The sequence below is a fragment of the Balaenoptera borealis genome, assembly GCF_965194805.1.
Source record: "Balaenoptera borealis genome assembly, chromosome: 11".
Taxonomy (NCBI): Eukaryota; Metazoa; Chordata; class Mammalia; order Artiodactyla; family Balaenopteridae; genus Balaenoptera; species Balaenoptera borealis.
This window is the reverse complement of record NC_138868.1, coordinates 99,880,367-99,899,650: the sequence shown is the minus strand read 5'-3', so window position 1 is coordinate 99,899,650 and position 19,284 is coordinate 99,880,367. Positions and strand designations below refer to the sequence as shown.

General features: G+C 39.0%; 1 protein-coding gene and 1 long non-coding RNA gene across 3 annotated transcripts in view; one reads left to right on the top strand and one right to left on the bottom strand.

The window, feature by feature from the left end:
- LOC309605767 overlaps nt 1-19,284 on the top strand; it is a 124,280-nt gene that overhangs the window by 14,465 nt on the left and 90,531 nt on the right. The window lies entirely within an intron of this gene.
- The window catches only part of ARHGEF12 (Rho guanine nucleotide exchange factor 12), a 144,413-nt gene continuing 125,980 nt past the window's right edge, over nt 852-19,284 (bottom strand). For both annotated transcript variants that reach the window (XM_082341963.1, XM_082341964.1), the window contains 13 exons: nt 18,716-18,830; nt 16,954-17,054; nt 14,681-14,758; nt 13,488-13,563; nt 12,792-12,959; nt 11,845-11,932; nt 11,275-11,361; nt 11,057-11,136; nt 10,527-10,760; nt 7,901-8,371; nt 6,693-7,009; nt 5,504-5,573; nt 852-4,937 (listed from right to left, as the gene is read on the bottom strand). In XM_082341963.1, coding sequence (XP_082198089.1) covers nt 4,927-4,937; nt 5,504-5,573; nt 6,693-7,009; nt 7,901-8,371; nt 10,527-10,760; nt 11,057-11,136; nt 11,275-11,361; nt 11,845-11,932; nt 12,792-12,959; nt 13,488-13,563; nt 14,681-14,758; nt 16,954-17,054; nt 18,716-18,830 — 1,896 coding nt within the window. In that variant the 3' untranslated portion in view covers nt 852-4,926. The remainder of the gene's footprint in view (nt 4,938-5,503; nt 5,574-6,692; nt 7,010-7,900; nt 8,372-10,526; nt 10,761-11,056; nt 11,137-11,274; nt 11,362-11,844; nt 11,933-12,791; nt 12,960-13,487; nt 13,564-14,680; nt 14,759-16,953; nt 17,055-18,715; nt 18,831-19,284) is intronic.

Here is a 19,284-nt window from a genome sequence, read left to right as displayed (position 1 = left end):
TAAAAGATCTACAAAATCCTAAGCATTTTTATTATTTTTTATTTTTTGGCCGCACCATGGGGCTTGCGGGACCTCAGATCCCTGACCAGGGACTGAATCCAGGCCACCCCAGTGAAAGCCCAGAATCCTAGCCACTAGGCCACCTGGGAACTCCCCCTAAGCATTTTTTTATTATGCTTATTAGCTCTATCAGCCAAACGCACTGCTGAATGACTGGAAACTAAACTATTATCCCAAGAATAAATCAAATTACACCTCTATGTCAAAACCAACATACAAAAAAGGCCAAAACTCAAGGTTTTGAAATGGGAGAGTTGAAATGGGATCCATAAAAGCACAGAAACGTTGGTAGTCTAGGAAGTCCAACATTGAGGATAAGAATGGTAATAAAGATGTCTTATTTCATTTAGGGTAGCATTAAACCAAAGTTATCTTTAAGTGAGCCATAAAAGCTGCCCCATTTATCCCACTAAAGTACACTTAAAAATTTTATGTTATATATATTTTACCACCATTAAAAAATATATATATATATATAAAATCATTGAATTGTACATTTTAAATGAGTAAATTGTATGTTATGTGAATTATATCCCAATAAAGCTGTTAGAAAAACAACAAAGCTGCCCCAGATGCTGGGGCAATTCCAGCTGTGAGTGTCCTCAGGGAAGTTCATATATTACGGAGATCAACTCGCTGGTCTCACTAGTAAAGATGCTCTAACAAGCAGCAAGATATTAGACAGTCGCTGCCAGTAAGATCACTTGAGGCCTCCTTGGTGCCAAAACTTTTCTAATATAACTTGTATAAGACAAATCAAGAGGAATATAAATAAAAAGTCACATACTTGGTTCCTTTAAGCATATTTAATATTTGAATTCTCATTTTCTATTTTCCCAGACCCCAGAAAACAGAGTTTTTAGATGACCAATATTTTGTTCCAGAAACGTACAGCCTTATCAGCTAATTCATAAAAGAGCTATTTTACAAAGGTACATCTGGATAATTAGAACAATAAAGTCTTTTAGGCATTTCAAAATGTGATCAGTAAAAATACATGATTATTAATAAAGTTTTTTTTAAGATAGTTCCAGATTTCTTTAAAAGTAATTTCTGTTAAAGAGTACATGATTGTATGGTGAACAAGGAAAATAAAATGTTCTAGCAGGAAGAGGCTGATTAAGAATAACCCACAGTGTGCATTACAGTTATGTTTGCAGTACGTCTGCTTAGCCATTGGCACCTGCAAATGGTGGACAGGGCTTCCTTCTAGGAGGTACAATTTTTTCCGACCAATTTATTTTCAAAACCATCAGTACCAGTGGGGAAGAATGAGGCAAAGGAACTCTTTTCTTGAGGAAAGAACAATTTTTCAGATCACTTTGAAAAGGGGCGGAAAAGTCAGCAAAAACATGATTTACAAAACAAAAATTGTAATACTGGGGGCCAAAAAACTAGCCAGCAGAAAGCTGACTGGAAGGTCCTGCTAATTTTCTGTTTGAGGTCTTCTGTACACAGTTCTGAACGGTGCCCCCCGTGATATATAGGGAAGGAAATATTGACCAAAGCTCTAGCAGCTCAAAATAACATCATATACCACCTTCAAAGAAGACAGCTTCCAGTTTGAAATATAGAAGCTCCACGTAATACAAATTTAACAATATCAAAAAGAAAAAAAAAGTATGCGAGTGAAAGACAACTCACAGGAAGCATAATTATTTTCTTTAGCTTTGAAAATAAGGAAAAAAATGGGCTCTTCTCCTCTACTATCACACTAGCTCCCCACCCGCTTCCATAAACACATTAACAAAAAAACTTTAGAGGGACTCATCCTTTCTAACAGCTGTTAGAGTTGTTTTAGGGAAAAGAAAGCTAAAAAGCTTATAAAATATACCTTCTGTGCAGCATAATGTAGTAGTAACCGTTTAGGTCCTAATAGCCAAGACAACTCAAGCAGTCCAAGTTAGCTGATTTTAAAGTATGCCAAATATATCGTTTCTAGGGCAGGGATCATGATTTTAAATTACCGCACTCTGGGGGTTTGTTGATTTGCCTTGATTAACTCTGTTCTCTGAAAAGGAAGGAGACACTCCAAATGTAATTTGCCACTTAATAACAAAGGAGCCATTAGGGCCACATGAGAGAGCACAGGGTCACGGCAGGTCACTACAATAGGTAAAACCCGGCTCTCCTGCTCCGGGAAGGTTGCTTTGTCTACCACCCTTGGATCTTTCCGTATGGAAGTAGGTTCCAACTTCTAGTCAGGTAACTTTGAGAAAATGGCTTTGATGGTAACCAGCCTCAGTCAAAGACAGGGTGAATATCTAATTCCATCGTTCTGAAAGGAAGGTAGAGTATCAAAGTCGAATGGATGTGATTATAATGGCCAAAAGAAAATAGAGGGTGTGGGAGGGCCAGCATGAGAAGAAGGGAAGAAGTTAGGTTGGTAAGATAAAAAGAACACTCAAAATTGTGGAGTCTTTTAAGAATTAGACTTCATTTGGGGGCTTTGTTTGACAATCTGGATATGAATTTATTTGGAAGTACTAGAGCTATGGTCAAAATGTTTTTCCAGTTAGCCCTGTTTTTGTTCCAAGGAGAGGTTAAACTTCAGGAAAAAGAAAAGCAAATAGTTGCTAAGGACCAGGGAATGGCTGAGCTAGAAGAGAAACCAAAACTCTGCTAACAGACAAAGCTTCTTAAAGGAATGAGTGCTAGAGAATTCTGCAATTACCCTGCAGCCTCTGAAGTTAAGATGAAAGTTCTATTTGTATTTACCTTTCTCCTGATTAACTGTCCACAGATGGTATTAGTGTCAAGTAACTACAGGTGTAATTCTTTTTAGTTGGGAGTGACTACATTATTTCCAGCAGCACAATGTAACCATTTGGTTTTTACTTGCTTCTCTTAAGAGATACAGAAAGTTCAAGTCCCAAGCTTTACTTATATATTAGCCTCTGCTTCTAAAAATTTTAATCCCATTTTGATTTAATTTATACTTGGGCTACAACTCAAAATAAAATTCTGATTTATGGATGAGGTCCAACAATCCAAGTTGGTCTACTTAAAAACACAGATCAGTTTTGGAAAAACAGAAGCAGGAATCTGGACATAGAGGAGCTTGTTAAGTTGTAGTGGTGTTTGTAAGAGTAGTTGGGAAGCCTGACCACTGTGAGGAGGGGAAAATTTTATATATATATATTATATATATAATATATATATAATATATATATATATTTTTTATATATATATATATTTGGGCAGAGGGTGGGGGGATGGCAGGGAAGAGTAAAATTACATCCTAACTACCCACAGAGTTCAGAGGGCACTACTGAAAGATATGAGCAGTGGACGAACTCCTTGCATACTCACAGAATTTTCATATTTGACAAATGATTTAGTTTTAGTTGGCAAAAATACTCCCAAACATACATACCTGATGCACAAAGAAAACCACAGAAAGCCAATAGAACTGAAGGAGTTCTCAAGTTACAGTTCTGAAACATTTATCCTCTGGAGGGTGCTGCCAGTACTACTATTCATTCTAGAGCAGGCAGTTACCAATGCCTTGCCTGCAGTATCCAGTGTATGTTCTGGTCTGCAATTTTTAAGGTCAGTCATGCACCAGTGTGGAAAAAGCTCCAGCAGTGAAGTCAGAGGAAGTGCTTCTGGAGCTGGTCGGAGCAGCTCTGCCTTCTCCACCACAGCTTTCTCCGCTCCACTCTCGGCTCTCTTTTTAACTCAAAGAGCCCTTTGGCACCATCAGTGCAAAAATTAGAGTCAAACCTCCAGGTACTAAAATGTTACTGGCCTTATAATCAGCAGTACCCGTGGCTAATGAAAGCCATTGTTCAACTCAGTAGTGATTCAGTTACACAACCTCCCCAGACTCTCACCCGCTCCCACCCCACCCTTCCTTCAGCGACCCCCACCCCTGCCACCACCTGAAGCATCGCCGTTTTCTTGTTTTTACTTCCTGCTCAATCTGCAGGGATAATTTTACACAAGTGCCAAAGTCTAATGTATAATTATAAAAATGAAACAATACCAAGAATAACAAACTTATAGTCAAGAAAATAAAATTTGCTTTCCTCTCCCTCCCAAATCCCAACCCTCAACAGAAAAGGAGACAATAAGAGAAAATACACCCATTTTCAAGTGCCTGCTCTTTAGTACATTGAGGATTCCTGTTCATTGGGAGTGGATCCCAGCTACAGAGAAGAGGTGCTCGCCTCGGGTGGGAGGAAGCCCTACCTGGGAGCACAGAGCTCAAGTCCTCTGCGCTTAGGGGTCCCAGCAGACTACGCTTTTGAGGTGACCCTCAGGCAAGCAGCCTACTGGGCAGCAGAGGGCGTGGGATACAGCTTGGTGGAGGCCACATGCTCCTCCCTCCCCTGCTTACCCCCTCCTCCTCGTCACCTCTCTACCCCACCTCCTAACACCCCATCCTGAACTCTCTGCTTCGGGAGCAATCGACGCTTGGGTGTACTAAATACAGAGAGCTAAAACTCTCTCTACTCAATTAAAACAAAACATGGCAAAATAAAAATTAAAATGTGCTTTCAAATACGGAATGAAGTCAAATAAATACATCTGATTTTCTCTTTCTCTTAAGTCTAAGTAAAATTTCATATTCTACACCCAAAGCTCTATACATTTGGTTTTTGTTCTGAATCAAAATGAATTTCCGATAGTGAGGAGAGCAGAGTGAGAGAACGGATGTCCCCTCACTGACAGACTAGTGCAGCTGCCAGGCTGGGAAGAACCAGTCCCGCTCTGGGCCCCTGGGGCGTGGCTACCCCAGGGTGTTCGCAGGCAGATCCTCTGTCACACACTCTCTCTGTGTCCACACTGGAGCCAGGACGTGGTGATACAAGGCCGATGCTCAAATCCAACAACCTGCAGTCACCTCCAGGACACGCGGCTCTAACTTTTATCTGGGAAGAACGAGGAGATGTGGAGATCAAATTAGGAAGAAAGAACGAAGTAAAATGAACACTTAGAGAATATATCTGAAATCTGTGGACACTGTTAACATCTTTGTTTCTGGATCAGAATAGCCTCATCCAAAAGCATGAAAGCAAATGAGTACAAATTGCTGCACTGAACGCAAATCCATCTGTAGCCACAGGGGGACACTGCTTTCGCCGTCAGGGGAGACACAAAAGCACAGCAAGACCTGAGGAGGACCTGCCTCCACCACTAGGGAGCCTCAGTTTCCTGGGCCCACCACAGCTCTGCCTTCTGCTTTTGCAAAGGTGAAGAAAGACAGAAGGCGGGTGGCGTGGAGACTGACAACTGCAGTTTCTCTTAGAAAACAAGAGCTGAGTCAGCAGACAGCAGCCTCTGCTTGATATATGATGTTTGGAAACAAGCAGTTTTTCTAAGAGAGAGAAGAAATGGAATCTCAGAAGGTCTCCACTTTAAAGAATAATAAATCATTTCATTCAATGCACTGTTCAGGCAGGATGATTCTTGAGTCTGAAATCCAGTTTTCACATACCTGAGTGCTTGTCTGTGAGGGCTGATCCAGCCAGCCTTTGGCAAAGAATGGTGTAACTTTCCTCCACCTTCTGTAAAATAAAACCCATAGGTTTTTCATTTGAACATCATGAAAAGTTTATTTTGAGAATAGGAAAGAAGGCTTTTTATATTATAGGGACATGCTTCCAAATTTCAACATTAACATCATTAAAAATTTTGTTAGTAGGCGAAAAAAGTAAATTTCATTCCTTTCACCTGTTTCTCTCTTGAGTGAATAACTTAAAATGCTCCCATATAGAAGAAAGTAGAGGAGAGGGCAACCGATAGAGGTGATTATCCCACTGCCCCCCCTCCCCACTTGGAGTCACCCTGAAAATGGTCCCACATGCGGCATGAACTTAATTAGAGCCAACGTGCCCTCAGTGGTCTTTTAGAATCTTATCAGTCACAGGATGATCCTACATAAAATCATATGAAGAAGGGAAAACCTACCACATGAAGTTAAAAGAAAAACTAAGGGAGACCAGTCTTTAGCTAAGAGGCTAAGGACACTTTGAACTCTGTCCCTGAAACCTCTACTAAATGATGTCATGACAAACATTTGGGCTCTAGCAGCTGTGCCTACTGATGGCAAACTTATAAAGTCCTGTTGTCAGAAATGACCACACAGGTCAGTTTTGCAATGGTGGCTTATGCAGTGACATCTTCAATTACCAATTTACAAGACTCCCACTCACAGGCAGGCCTTTAAATTACAGGAGCCACTGGAGACAATTTCTATCTGTCACAGCACCTGGGAAACTACCAACATCACCTAACAATTCACAGATAATTAATAGGTTATGGCAAGTTAAAGCATTTCCCAGCCTAGATTCCTAACTACACAGACCCCACCTATCTCAGCTTACTGCCCACATCTTCTCATGGAGGCCAGCCAATCATCCCAAATATATTTAGGTTCTTAAACTTAGAAACCCATACAAACACACAGTTTACAGAGCTACAATTTTTTCTGTTCTTGGGATCAGATAAAAAATGCTGATCTCAGTTTTGCATCCAGGTCTATTCACAGACAATCGTCAAAGAAAACATACAAATCTAGACCCTGAGCAAGGCTACTGACAACAGCATGTTAATCATTCTACACTTCCTCTCTGTTAAATGTGTTTTTTATATCCGAGTCCTAAGGATGTTGAAGTCTGAGGTACCTTTAAGTGTTCAAGGTCAGCCTCTATCTTACGAATGTACTCCATGATCTGGCTTTGTGAATCTGCACAAGAGGAGGGACTCCGGAGCTCAAAACAGGAATCCTCCATAGCTCCCCAGCGCTGCTGGACCAGGAATTCTGGGGTGAAAGGTGAAACTGCCCCATCAGAATGAGCATTCTGGGGAGAATGCTGCTGCCGGTGGGTAGAGTCTATAGAGGGGGTGCCTGTCGTGGGCTGCGGGGGAAGCGAGGAAGCCACCTCCTCATCCGTGGAGCTCTCCTGCACTGCTTCATAGCCGTCAAGGATCAGATAGGTTCCTATCGATAGAGACAGAACAGTCTGATGAGATTAGTGCTGCCATCATCACATCAGAAAACAGACGTGGGGTGATTTGCTGACAACTTTAAAAGCTATTAAAGAAGGGGAAAGGCCATTCATTCCCAAATTCCCAGGTTAAGTTTTAAGTGCCTCAGAATTTTCTTACGTCAGGTTAAAGGTAAACTTAGCAAACTTTCCTGGTAATTTCTGAATAACTTCATATTCGTTAGCATTTTAAAAGTGAAAAGCTGAAAGCTACCGAGTCCCTACATGATCTTGCCACCACCCTCCCTGCCAAACACCTGCCTTGCGTCATCTCCCACCATTGTCTCCCTCACCCTGCACGCTTTAACCACAGAACGCCTGCTCTTGCCTCACAGCCTGTGCGCTAGTCTTCTCTGCTGGAACACTCTACCTCCAGGTACCCACGTGGCTTCTTCCTTCACCTCCCTTGGGTCTCTGCTCAAATGCTACCTCCTGAGAGGCCTTCTTCCCTGATCACCTGGTCTGCCCCCATTACCCTCTGCCCCTCAGGCTGACTTATTTTTCCTCCTAATTCTTACTATCTGACATCTATTTATTTGTTAACTCATTTACAGTTAGTTACTCTTTCCCCAAGTCGTGCTTAAGCATCATGACAATGGTGGATTTTTCCGTGTTTTATTCCATGCTATATCTCCCAGCACCTAGGATAGGGTGTGGCATAGAGTAGATTCAGTATTTATTCATTGCATGAAAGAACAGATACTGCGCGCGCGCGCACGCGCACGCACACACACACACACACACACACACACAGAGAATGCTTGGATACCCGAGCGACATCCATTTCAGCACATAGGACAAATAACAATGATTGAAATCAAAGTTTAAATGTGAAAGGAACTTGCCTGAGATGCGCAAATTAACATCCTTCTCTTCCTTTTTAACTGCTCCATCACCTTCTGATGGATTATCATCACTATGTGCTTCACGGGCATCAAAAAAGTGCTCTCCACTCTCATCAAGACCCCCTTCTGGCTCTGCGGGAGGCATCTCTGGGGTCAGAATCATGCGGTCCATTACTAAAATGCTACTTGCCTGGCTATCTTGGAATGCCAGTACCACTGAGTCCCGTGCAGCAGAAGGTTCAGTTGAAGTCCGTGCACCGTAACGAGCTGAAATGTCACCAGCGCCAGTTCTAAAGGGCATCTGTCCTTCACAAGGACGACAGGCCTTAATATTTTCAGGGTTCTGGGTTCCACCGTAGGCCTGCACCCCCAGAGAGGCTGTCCTGCATCTTGGGAAATGTGGCCAGTCTTCCTGAGCGCTCTTCTCAGTCAAACCCAGCTGTTGTACCAGCAACTGCTTCAACAAACCCACTGAAAGATTTAGGAAGGGGGGAAAAACACATGCATTCACAACCATAACCTCAAACTGACAGAATTAAATTAGAGGAATTATCAATTCTCTCTTAAAGTAAGTACCTTTTTAGTAACATACAGGCAAAAATACTAATTTCATACAGTCATTTTTTGTTTTGAGAAATGAAATAAAACACCATCTAGAGAAAATTTAACATTAAACTTGACTTCAGAAAAATTTAAGAATTCTCAGTGGGGGATTCTCCTATTATTCTCCTCTATGCCTACCTCCACATTTTCTACCATATAACTGGAATAATACCCCAAAGGTACTTCTTAAAAGGATGTTGAAAAGCCGTGTTCATCTAGACAAAAGAACCTGAGAGTTCTGCTTTTTCCAGAAGCAGACACTATCTACATAGGCATTATTTTTTTCTAATTTTATTAGACACAGAGAACACTTGTTTTATCTATAATAACCCAAAGAATCTCCTTAAATGGTGAAGAAGAAAATAAAACTGCCCTGTAAATTTAATTCCAATGTTTGGTAGCATGCATAATTCCAAAGGATAAGAAAATATTTATTAGTTTTTAAAAATGACCTCACTAGTACCACAGCTTCCTTTGGTTGTTGAATATAGAATGGATTTAATTTTAAATGGGCAAGTGCACGCTGTGAGGTCACTCACACAATGAGAGGGTCACTGGGACAATGTTAGTGGACCCAACAGAAATCATTACCACTGTTAACTCTCTGAGTCTAGAACAAATTAGGTTTTAAAGAACTTGACCAATTCCGTACTTTCGACTTGGCCTTAATTTCTCTCTTCTGTCTCTTTAAATAAAGTTTCCACATAGGTTTGGATCTTTGACCCTCCTTCTTTTTGCTCTGCAGTCACTTCCTGAGAGATGCTATGAACACTTATGGCTTTGACACTCAGATCCATCTCTCTCCCTGACCTCCTCCAAAGTTCCAGTCTTAAAACTCTCAACTTCTACTCATCCTTCCTCTTAAATGGCTTGCCATTCATTACCATAATCTCAACATGTTTTAAAATTAAGCCCATAATCTATGGCAAAGAAAAGAAGGAAAAAAGAAAGTGTAGCAGTGGTGGTCTTTTCTAATTTTTATTTCTGACAAAAATACTGAAATTATCTCTAAATAGTCCCTTACCTTTGCCCTTGCAGCCAAAGAAGTCAATTGTTTTAAGTATTTGTTGGTTTCTCACTTTATTTTTATTCTTCTAACACCATTCTAGCCCAAACCCTTTTAGCCTCAAGCCCAGACCACTCCACTCCAACTCTATTTCCATTCAAATCCTTTCGCAGCTCTCAGCCGGAGTAATCTTTTTCCATCAGTCATACACCCTAGCTTAGCAACTTCAAATGGTTCTTTCTCTGCAGCTAGAGAAAAGAAAGCAATCATTCTCAGCCTTTTTCCCACCTCCAATACACCTGACGCGTGTGATCCACTCCCATTTGTAACAGTGGTTCTCAACCAGGCTGGAGAGGGAGTGGGTGGCTGACCAAGTGGCAAGGACCACCCACTCGTGTGTGTGTGTGTGTGTGAGAGAGAGAGAGAGAGAAGGGCGGGTCGTGGTGAAGAATACTACAATCTCCACAAGAAAACAGAAGAAGATCTGTAGCCTGAATAAGTCCTCAAAACCCTGCGGCCTGCCACGCTTCAAGTCCGGAGGACTCAACCTGCTCTTCAAGTTCCACAACAGCTGGGCTCAACAACGCGTCCTCCACCTTCCTAACCTTGACCCCCATGACCCCTTCAGCTTGTGCGGTCTGCCCCAGGCCAGCTGCTCTACCCACTGCTCTCTGAACACTCTCAGAGTTTTTGCCTCTGTGTTTTGGTCCTATTTGGTCCTACCATTTTTCTTGTCTGACTGACTTCTATATATTCTGCTAAATACCTACCTGAATCTTACCCATTCTTCAAGGCAATAATCACATCTCTCTTGTTTTCTAATGCCTCCCTTCCCTGGTCACGTCAACCAGATCAATTTTGACATACCTATTTTGTTTTTTTTACTTAAGAAGGTGAGGGAAAGTTTTCTCTCATCTTCCCAACTAGACTGTAAAATTCTTGAAGGGAAAATTCACGGTACATTATAAAACTCTGGTGCTTAATAAGTCTCTGTATTAACTGATGAATAAAACTTACAATTCCTTAGTGCATCCAGTGCCCACCGTTCTTCTGAGACAGGCAAGTGTGGATCTGGGACGGCGATTTGATAACTGACTCCAGCTTCCTTTAGAGTGCCATCTGCATCCTGCTCCTTTGCAAACTGTCTCTCAGCCACAAAGAGATCCTCCACCTCCGATTTCCCAGAGGTATCCAGTGAATGAGATTGAGGTTTTGACGACATTAAAGGAGACTCTAATCCCAAATCTCTGTCTGTTCAATGGGACAGAAAAAGTAGAACGTATCTTAACAAAACTTTTAACATGAAGCATTCAGGAAATATGTGGAAAAAAATAACCGCATGAGCTACAGAGATTGTCCGCTAAGTAAAATACATGGCACTTAGTGCGGTGTGATAAAGGTACACAGAAAGGCGCACGAGCAAAGTTTGTTAAAGTGAATAGCTGATGCCAGATCCTGCATAAACCAAAAGAGTTAACGTTTCTTCACATTTTATTGAGTAATAGGTAGACTCCATTCTTCCAGGTTAACTTGACAGATCAGTTTACCTGGACTCTGCAGACCAGTGACTGAAATGCCATGATGTTCCACTTTTAATTTTGGAGGTTCTTCTTCATCATTGTCTCCTCTATGGAAGGGGAAAAAAAAAATCTTTCAGCTTCATGAGGTGCCTAAACATCAGTGCAACAAAATGTTAAGAATTATCCATTCTTTCTCTGACCAAAACCACAAAGTCGTTCCTACTCGGAAGCAAAGGCACACTCACTCGCAAGGTGGTGACTGTGGCAGTGGGATTGGCTTTGTGGACTGTTCCTTCACCGATGCAGCCATCCGACAGATGAGGTCCTGCCAGCTGCAGGGAGTTTGAAAAGAATACAAAACACAGGAGGGAAAGGAAAAAGAAACACACTTTAAATACACTCAGAGAGCAAAAATAAAAACTAACAAGCCATACCAGAAACCAAACCAAACCAACAGTCAAAAAACACTATTTCTGCCAGAGAATATCTTTATTTTGGTGACATACTATTAAGTAGAGATTATAAAACCTAACAACATTATGGATACACTACCCATGAAAAAAACTTCACTTGACGCTTCTGAGAATTTTTTCTTTAGAAAAGATACTTTCAATAGAATAGAACCAAAATAAGAGACATCCATCTAAAAAGGAAGAAATTCTTAGAAGAACACCTCTCAAAGAATATAGAGGAAGTACTTGTTTCCACATAGTTTTTGGTTTTCAAAGTCCTTTTACAAAAGCAGTTAAATCGTGGAATATTATATTCAGGATAATAAAACATATTAGAGCAAGGTAGCTATATCCAGTACATACACAGTCTTTTCAGAAACTGTCTGTGCCACCAGTTCATAAATTTGGGCTCCATTGTCAGACATGGAGATGACGAATAAAGCTTTGTTATCTGGGAAAACAAGACAAAAATTACTCTAACAATATGACCCACAGAGGCTGGGAAAGATGTTTCTAGGGTCCTGGTATTATTCTGCATCTTAATCTAGGTAAAGGTTACACCTGATCACTTTGTAAACACACATTCACTTTGTAAAACTCATCAAACTATAACTTAAAATTTGTGCAAATTATTGTATGTTATACTATATATAATATACTTTAATAAAACAAAGATTATAAAAGCTAGCACTAATTCCACAGTAATTTATTAAAAACAAGAAAGTGTCAATGTATCTAAATTACTGAACTATAAACACTATTGCTCTTTTTGCATTTATTCTGAATTGCCCTTTTGCTAAATGGTTAGTCAGTAACATTCAGTGGGTGTTGGAGAAAAGAGGTCATAAATTTATCTTACCACTATGGAACTAACAAGTTTTAAAAGGGATCTCATTATTAGTACAGTTAATACGTAATTTCCTAACTGAAACTGATTTTTAAAAACCTAAACCACACCTATTTCTTCAGTTTTTGCCTTTTACCCACCATATCAAAAAATGAAAGCCTTTTCAATGGTATTACCTCCAATTCATTGTCTTCACTAGTGTCATCAATGATTTGAACATGACATAAATATAAAAGTAATATGCAGAAAATTTTCAAATGCAGAAAATTATTCAGAGAATCTAAGCATCCTGAATAATTTTGGGGTATTCAAGTTCTAAGCAGTAAATAAATTTCATTTAATCTGTATAAGAATATAAAAGGAACAAAACTCTACGCCAGTTGTGCTACTTCAATGACACTGAGTATCTTATGAAACGTTACGATGAACCTGGAGGTTAGCGTCATGCAGCGGACATACTCGCCTGTTGCCACTTGTCGAACCAACACTGTATTCAACTTGATGACAGGGCTAAATGTGTGTTTGCTATCACCTGTAGATGCCAGAATCTTACTATGACACCTTAACACCAGTCTATCGTCCTGCTTTTGTAACAATACAAGAATATCTTCCAGCAGCAAAGTGTATAGATCTAGAAATAAAAATGTAGGAGAGGTGATTAGTACAGAAATTGAGATGTGTTTTATAAACTTTGTAACAATTTGACATCAAAAACTGATTTCTGTTAAATCTAGTAAATTTTAAAAATGTACTTGCTATTGTATTTTTTTATTTCATTTTTTAATAATTCATTTTTAATGTATTACACCAAAGTGTCAGTTTGTGACTGACAAGAGATAAAAAACACTGGTTCTTCACCACAGATAGTTTGAGATACAGTGGTTTAGAGGAAGCTGAGACTCATTAGAATACAAGGATGGAGACAGGACTGAATCATGACAAAATCTTCTGCTTCATCCCTAAATGAGTATTTAACATGCTTCACATATAACAAAATAACATAAGCAGATCTTCTGTAAATGAGTAATAACACAAAGTACCATTGCTAACTGCTGTCACTGAAAAATGTGAACGGCTATCTCTTCTCTTTGGCATAAGGAAAACTTCCTATTCTTTTCCTTTCTCCACTCTCCCCCAAACCAACAGAAAGTACACCTACCAATAGTTTTATCTCTATTCACCTTCCAAACCAATGGCCCTTCATGAATCATCTTCCTTTTTGTTAAATCCAAATTCTGCCAAAATAAAGAGAATTACACACAAATTATTTCCAAGCACTTAGTGAGATGATATTCCATTTAGTCTCCTTTCCAGAAATTCTTACTATAAAAGATACCATTTACATTCACTATTATTGATATCTGTCAACCACTGAAAATGGAATAAAAATCAGGTTAAAGTAAGCTGCATAACATTTTCTAGAAAGGAAAAAGCATCTTGTAGAAAAACATTCAGGAGTACTGTCTTCCAAATTTCACTCTAAACAGATGGTAATTGCTAATGAAAATGAAGCTGCAAATATTCAGCCACTAGATTCTCAACCCCTTCCTTATTTTTTCTATGAATAACTAACTAGATGAGGATGATGTTTAGCTTATCTATAAGAAGCCTCTGACCTAGGCTCTCATTCCAAAAAAAGTTCTAAGGAATAGCATTTCACAGAAGTCCAGGTAGTACTGAGGCTTGCTCTAAATATTAATAACTTAATAAGAGAATCATCTTTTAGCATAAGTAGCTCTAGAAAAATCTCATTCTCTGGAAGTTAAGGGGCTCAACATATTAGCATACTTTTTGATAAGCTCTTAAAATAGGTAAATAAAAGTCTATTTTAACAGCCACCAAATAAATCTGCCAGAACAAACAGTGAAACAGTACAAGAAAGACTTAAAATCCTAAGTTACTCAATACAAAAGCTCCATGTACTAGAAGGGGCAATTAATAAATATTTTACTATCATTCCTGTAATGGTTTCAACTTTTATCCTTTTGAAGAGCTTCATAGAAAAATAATTATCTTCCTTTACTCAAAAATCTGGAAAGTTCCCACAGTAAACAGCCTTACTCTTATTCAAACTATAGAACACAATAAAATTAATTTTAATAATAAGTAATGTTCCTTAGTCTCCTACAAATCCTTGTCACAAAAAGTTAGTTTCACATAAAATATTCCCCTACTGAAAGACTAAAACAATCCTCACACAGACCAAGACATTTAAAAGAATAGAACCATAAATACAGACAATCTATGATGCAAGAACTCCTTCAGGTGACGTATGTTCCCACTGAGATGTTAATTACCTGCCAAGTCTTTAGCAAATTTTATTTTTAAAATTATGATTAGACCATCCCTTACCCTGAGCTCTTCAACATTTGGGTACTCTGACAACTTCAGATTGGAGGTATCAAGGCGACGCTGATAATCTTCTAAGCGCTGAAAATGAGACAGGACACAGCTAAGGTTACTGCTTTGGATATCAATGACCTCCCTGTTCCTAAATCAAATGGACACTGTACCTGCATTCTGCTGAACTCTCTGCAACATCAGACATAACCGACAACTCACTCTTCCTTAAAACACTCCCTTCTTTTGGCTTTGGTGATATTACCCTCTCCTAACTTTCCTCCTACCTCATTAGCTGTTCTTTTCCAATTTTCTTTTCAAACTCTCTGGCTGCTAACTAGCATATATTTACTTTCTAAATATGTAAAGAATGTACATGGTACAAAATTCAGAAGGTAATATAAGGCACACAATAAACAGTAAGTCTCCCTCTAACCCTGTCCTCTTGCCTTCCCAGCCCCAATTTTCCCTAAAGAAGAAATCTCTAACACCCATTTCTTGGGTAGTCTATGAGAAAAACTCTAAGAAAAAAGAATACATATGGATGTAAGCACGCTTGGCTCTGCTGTGTGTAGATATAGCTTTTTAAAAAGAAATATATGGTAACATAATACATTCATATGTGTATTACTCATTCAAAAGGTAATGCAATATATTCATATACACATTTCTCTCTCTCTCTCCGTGTGTGTGTGTGTATCCGTCATCAATATATCTTGGAGACTGTTCCACATTAGCACATAGAGAGAGAGTAGTCTATTTTTCCAGTGGCTGCATGGTATTCAACTCGGTGAATGAACTATAGTTTGTTTAACTACACCTTACTGATGGACATGTATATTAGAATAAATTTCTAGAGAAACAACTGTTAGACTAAAGGGTACATTTTTCCCCAAGATTATAAAAATTTCCAAATATACAGAAAAGTCTGAATGTGTATAGTAAACACCCATATACCCACCATCTACATTCCACAACTAACATTTGCTATATTTGTTTTATCATATACCTATCCATCTATTCATCCCTCTATCTATCCATCAATCCATCTTGTATTTTGGATGTGTCTCAAAATAAGTTACAGATATAACACACTTTATCTCTATAAACATTTTAGCATGCATATCATTAACAAGAGTTCAATATTTATTGACAGTTCTTTTTTTAAATTAAAATTTACATACAGTGAAATGTACACATTTTAAGTATACCTTTCCACCAGTTTTTACCAATGCATATGCCTATGTAATCAAGCTCCTATCAAGATATGAAATATGACCATCGATCACCTCAGAAGGCTCCCTCATACTTCTTCCTAGCTAATCTCTGTCCCCAGATCCCCAGTGACAACCACTTTTCTGATTTTTTCCACCATAAATTAGTTTAGCCTTAGAAATTCACATAAATAGAATTACATATATGTACTCTTTGGTGTCTGGTTTCTTTCACTCAGTATAACGTTTGTGAGAGTCATCCATTACTGCTAGTATTACTTTAGTTTATGACTATATTTACATTTGGTTTATGCTATAAACATTCCTGTACAAGTCTATGGGCACATATCTTCATTTCTCTTAGGTAAATCACCAGGAAGAGAATTGCTGGATCAAAGAATGGACGTGTGAATACGTACATTTTTTTTTTTTAATAAATTTATTTATTTATTTATTTATTTTTGGCTGTGTTGGGTCTTCGTTTCTGTGCTAGGGCTTTCTCTAGTTGCGGTGAGTGGGGGCCACTCTTCATCGCGGTGCGCGGGCCTCTCACTATCGCGGCCTCTCTTGTTGCGGAGCACAGGCTCCAGACGCGCAGGCTCAGTAATTGTGGCTCACGGGTCCAGTTGCTCCGCGGCATGTGGGATCTTCCCAGACCAGGGCGCGAACCCGCGTCCCCTGCATTAGCAGGCGGATTCTCAACCACTGCACCACCAGGGAAGCCCCGTACATTTTTAACTTAAGTATAAGTTGCCAAACTGTCCTCTGGGGTTTTTATCATTTTACACTCCAAACAATACATTTGGAAGTTCCCATTTTTCTACAGCCTCACCAACAGAGTGAATGAATGAGCAAACAAGCAGCTAGAGATGCTCATAAAAGCCAAATACAACTCTGATGTTCTATCCCAAATTGATCTGGACCTACCTACTACATGAATAATTAACAAATGTCCCGCCCTTCAATTATGTAATAACAGCTTCAATTAATATTTAACAGATTCCAGGTAACACTAATTTAATATTCTTATTCTCACTGTCATCCTGTGTCTTCTTGCTTTTTCCTTCTTACCTGTTTGTTTTCTGCCTCCTTAACAGCCTGATTTACATAATTTAAGATCTGACGACAGTGATCTGCAGCTTTCTTCACCTTCTCCCTTTCTGTTGGCCATTCTAAATATGGCAAAGAAATCCAAAATGTAAAATGGAGGAAATAAGAAAAGAATGTTAAGTATATACATAAATGAGATATCACTTTATTTCAACAGTTATAAAAGCATACTAAGACCTTGAATATTTTATTTATTTATTTTAACTTTTATTTTTTATTTATTTTTTATTTTTGGCTGCATTGGGTCTTCATTGCTGTGCACGGGCTTTCTCTAGTTGCAGCGAGTGGGGGCTACTCTTCGTTGCAGTGTGTGGGCTTCTCATTGCGGTGGTTTCTCCTGTTGCGGAGCACAGGCCCTAGGCGCATGGGCTTCAGTAGTTGTGGCACGTGGGCTCAGTAGTTGTGGCTCGCAGGCTCTAGAGCGCAGGCTCAGTAGTTGTGGCACACGGGCTTAGCTGCTCCGTGGCACGTGGGATCTTCCCAGACCAGGGATCGAACCTGTGTCCCCTGCATTGGCAGGTGGGTTCTTAACTACTGCGCCACCAGGGAAGTCCAAGACCTTGAATATTTTTATACCAGGCTAAAATCCTACAGCAGAATCTCAATTCAGGTAGTCTTTGGACAGGTAAGACTTCTTATCATAGTACTTTAAGCATCAATACTAACCTTTAAAAAAGAAACCAAATCCAAGGAGAGATGCTTTATATCAAGTATCAGGCCCACCCCAAGGAGTGGGTTTCATTCACATTGTAAGCTATATAAATGGGACCCCTTTCCCCCTATCAAAGTGCACAGCCTACATGATTATGGACAGTGGACCCATTAAACAATATATTTTGAATAATAAAACAATTCAAAATAACTCCAAAATATGTTTCTTTGAATTTGGTATTATATTAAAGAAAGAAGATAGTTTACAACATTTGTATCATTAAAAGAAGATGAACTTCACCAAAATGTGTTGAGATTATGTTGAGGTTCTATTTTGGTAAAGAATACCAAAATCAGAACATTCAAAATTACAATCCTCCAAACAATAGTCCAACTATACTGAATAAATATATTAAAGTATAAAAGTTAATGTGTATGAGTATTTTCAAATTCCCAGGCATAAGAAACAGGCGTTTGATTGCATAGAATTATTAATGAGAACTAAGTATAAGAGCCTAAAGCTCAATTGAGAAACTCTGATTCACTTCACGTTTCAAAACTGGAGAGTTGGAATGATAATGCATTGGTTGGACTTAATGAAAGTACATATATAGATACAAAACATCTCTGCAACCCAGTATAAGCCTTCTTCAAAGCAAATATGATACATGCTAGAGGAAGTAGTGGTAAACTTTTTTTGTACACTTTATAGGCCAAATGGTCTTTGTCACAACTACTCAGCTCTGCTGCTGTATTACAAAAGTAGTCAGAGACAACATTTCAACAAGTGAGTATGATTATGTTCCAATAAAACTTTATTTACAAAAATACATGGTGAGCCAGATTTAACCCGTGATCCAGAGTTTGCTAAACCCTGTGCTAGAGCTATTAACGGAGTACATTAAATCAAATAGCCCAAAGAAGACTGGATTGAATCTTGTTAGAACATCTTGCCATACAATTTGGAAATTCAATGTCCAGACACCAGGATGCTGTGAGAGATTATTCAGCAGAACATGTGTTTTTGTTTTTGTTGTTCCTAAGTTCTTTAATTTCAGTGAGAATGCTGTACCTGTGTATTTGGCAATGTTATCCAGCAGAAGAGGGTACTTAGTAAGCCTCTGCATTTGGGTGGGAATGATATCTTTCAGCTGCAGACGACGACACAGTGGATTACTCTCAGCATCCTAAAATTAAAGCCAAATACGTGAATTTGTAATTCTTATTAGGACTATGATTACCTAACACATACCACGTATTCATCATGTAACTGTCTACAGCAACACAGCTCTGGTTATTAAATCAAGACTTAAAACCTGCCAAGACATACCACTGCCACACTACACTTCTGCTTTCTCCTTTAATCACATAACGTTGCCTTTATCACTCAGCCAATGGCTTCTGTGTTATCTATTTAAGCAAAGACTGAGAGCATCCATAATCAACTCTAAGAATTGCTTTCTTGTGAAAAAAATTTTATCTTCACATATTAAAAAAATCTAGTTACATTTTTCAATGACTGGCATTCCTACCAAAAGCTAGTCAGTTAATTTCCTATCTGCCACTCCAAGTAGGCACAATAGATCACCAGTCTCGATATATCAGCTCAACTGTAATAGGGTTCTGTAAACTTTTCAGTAA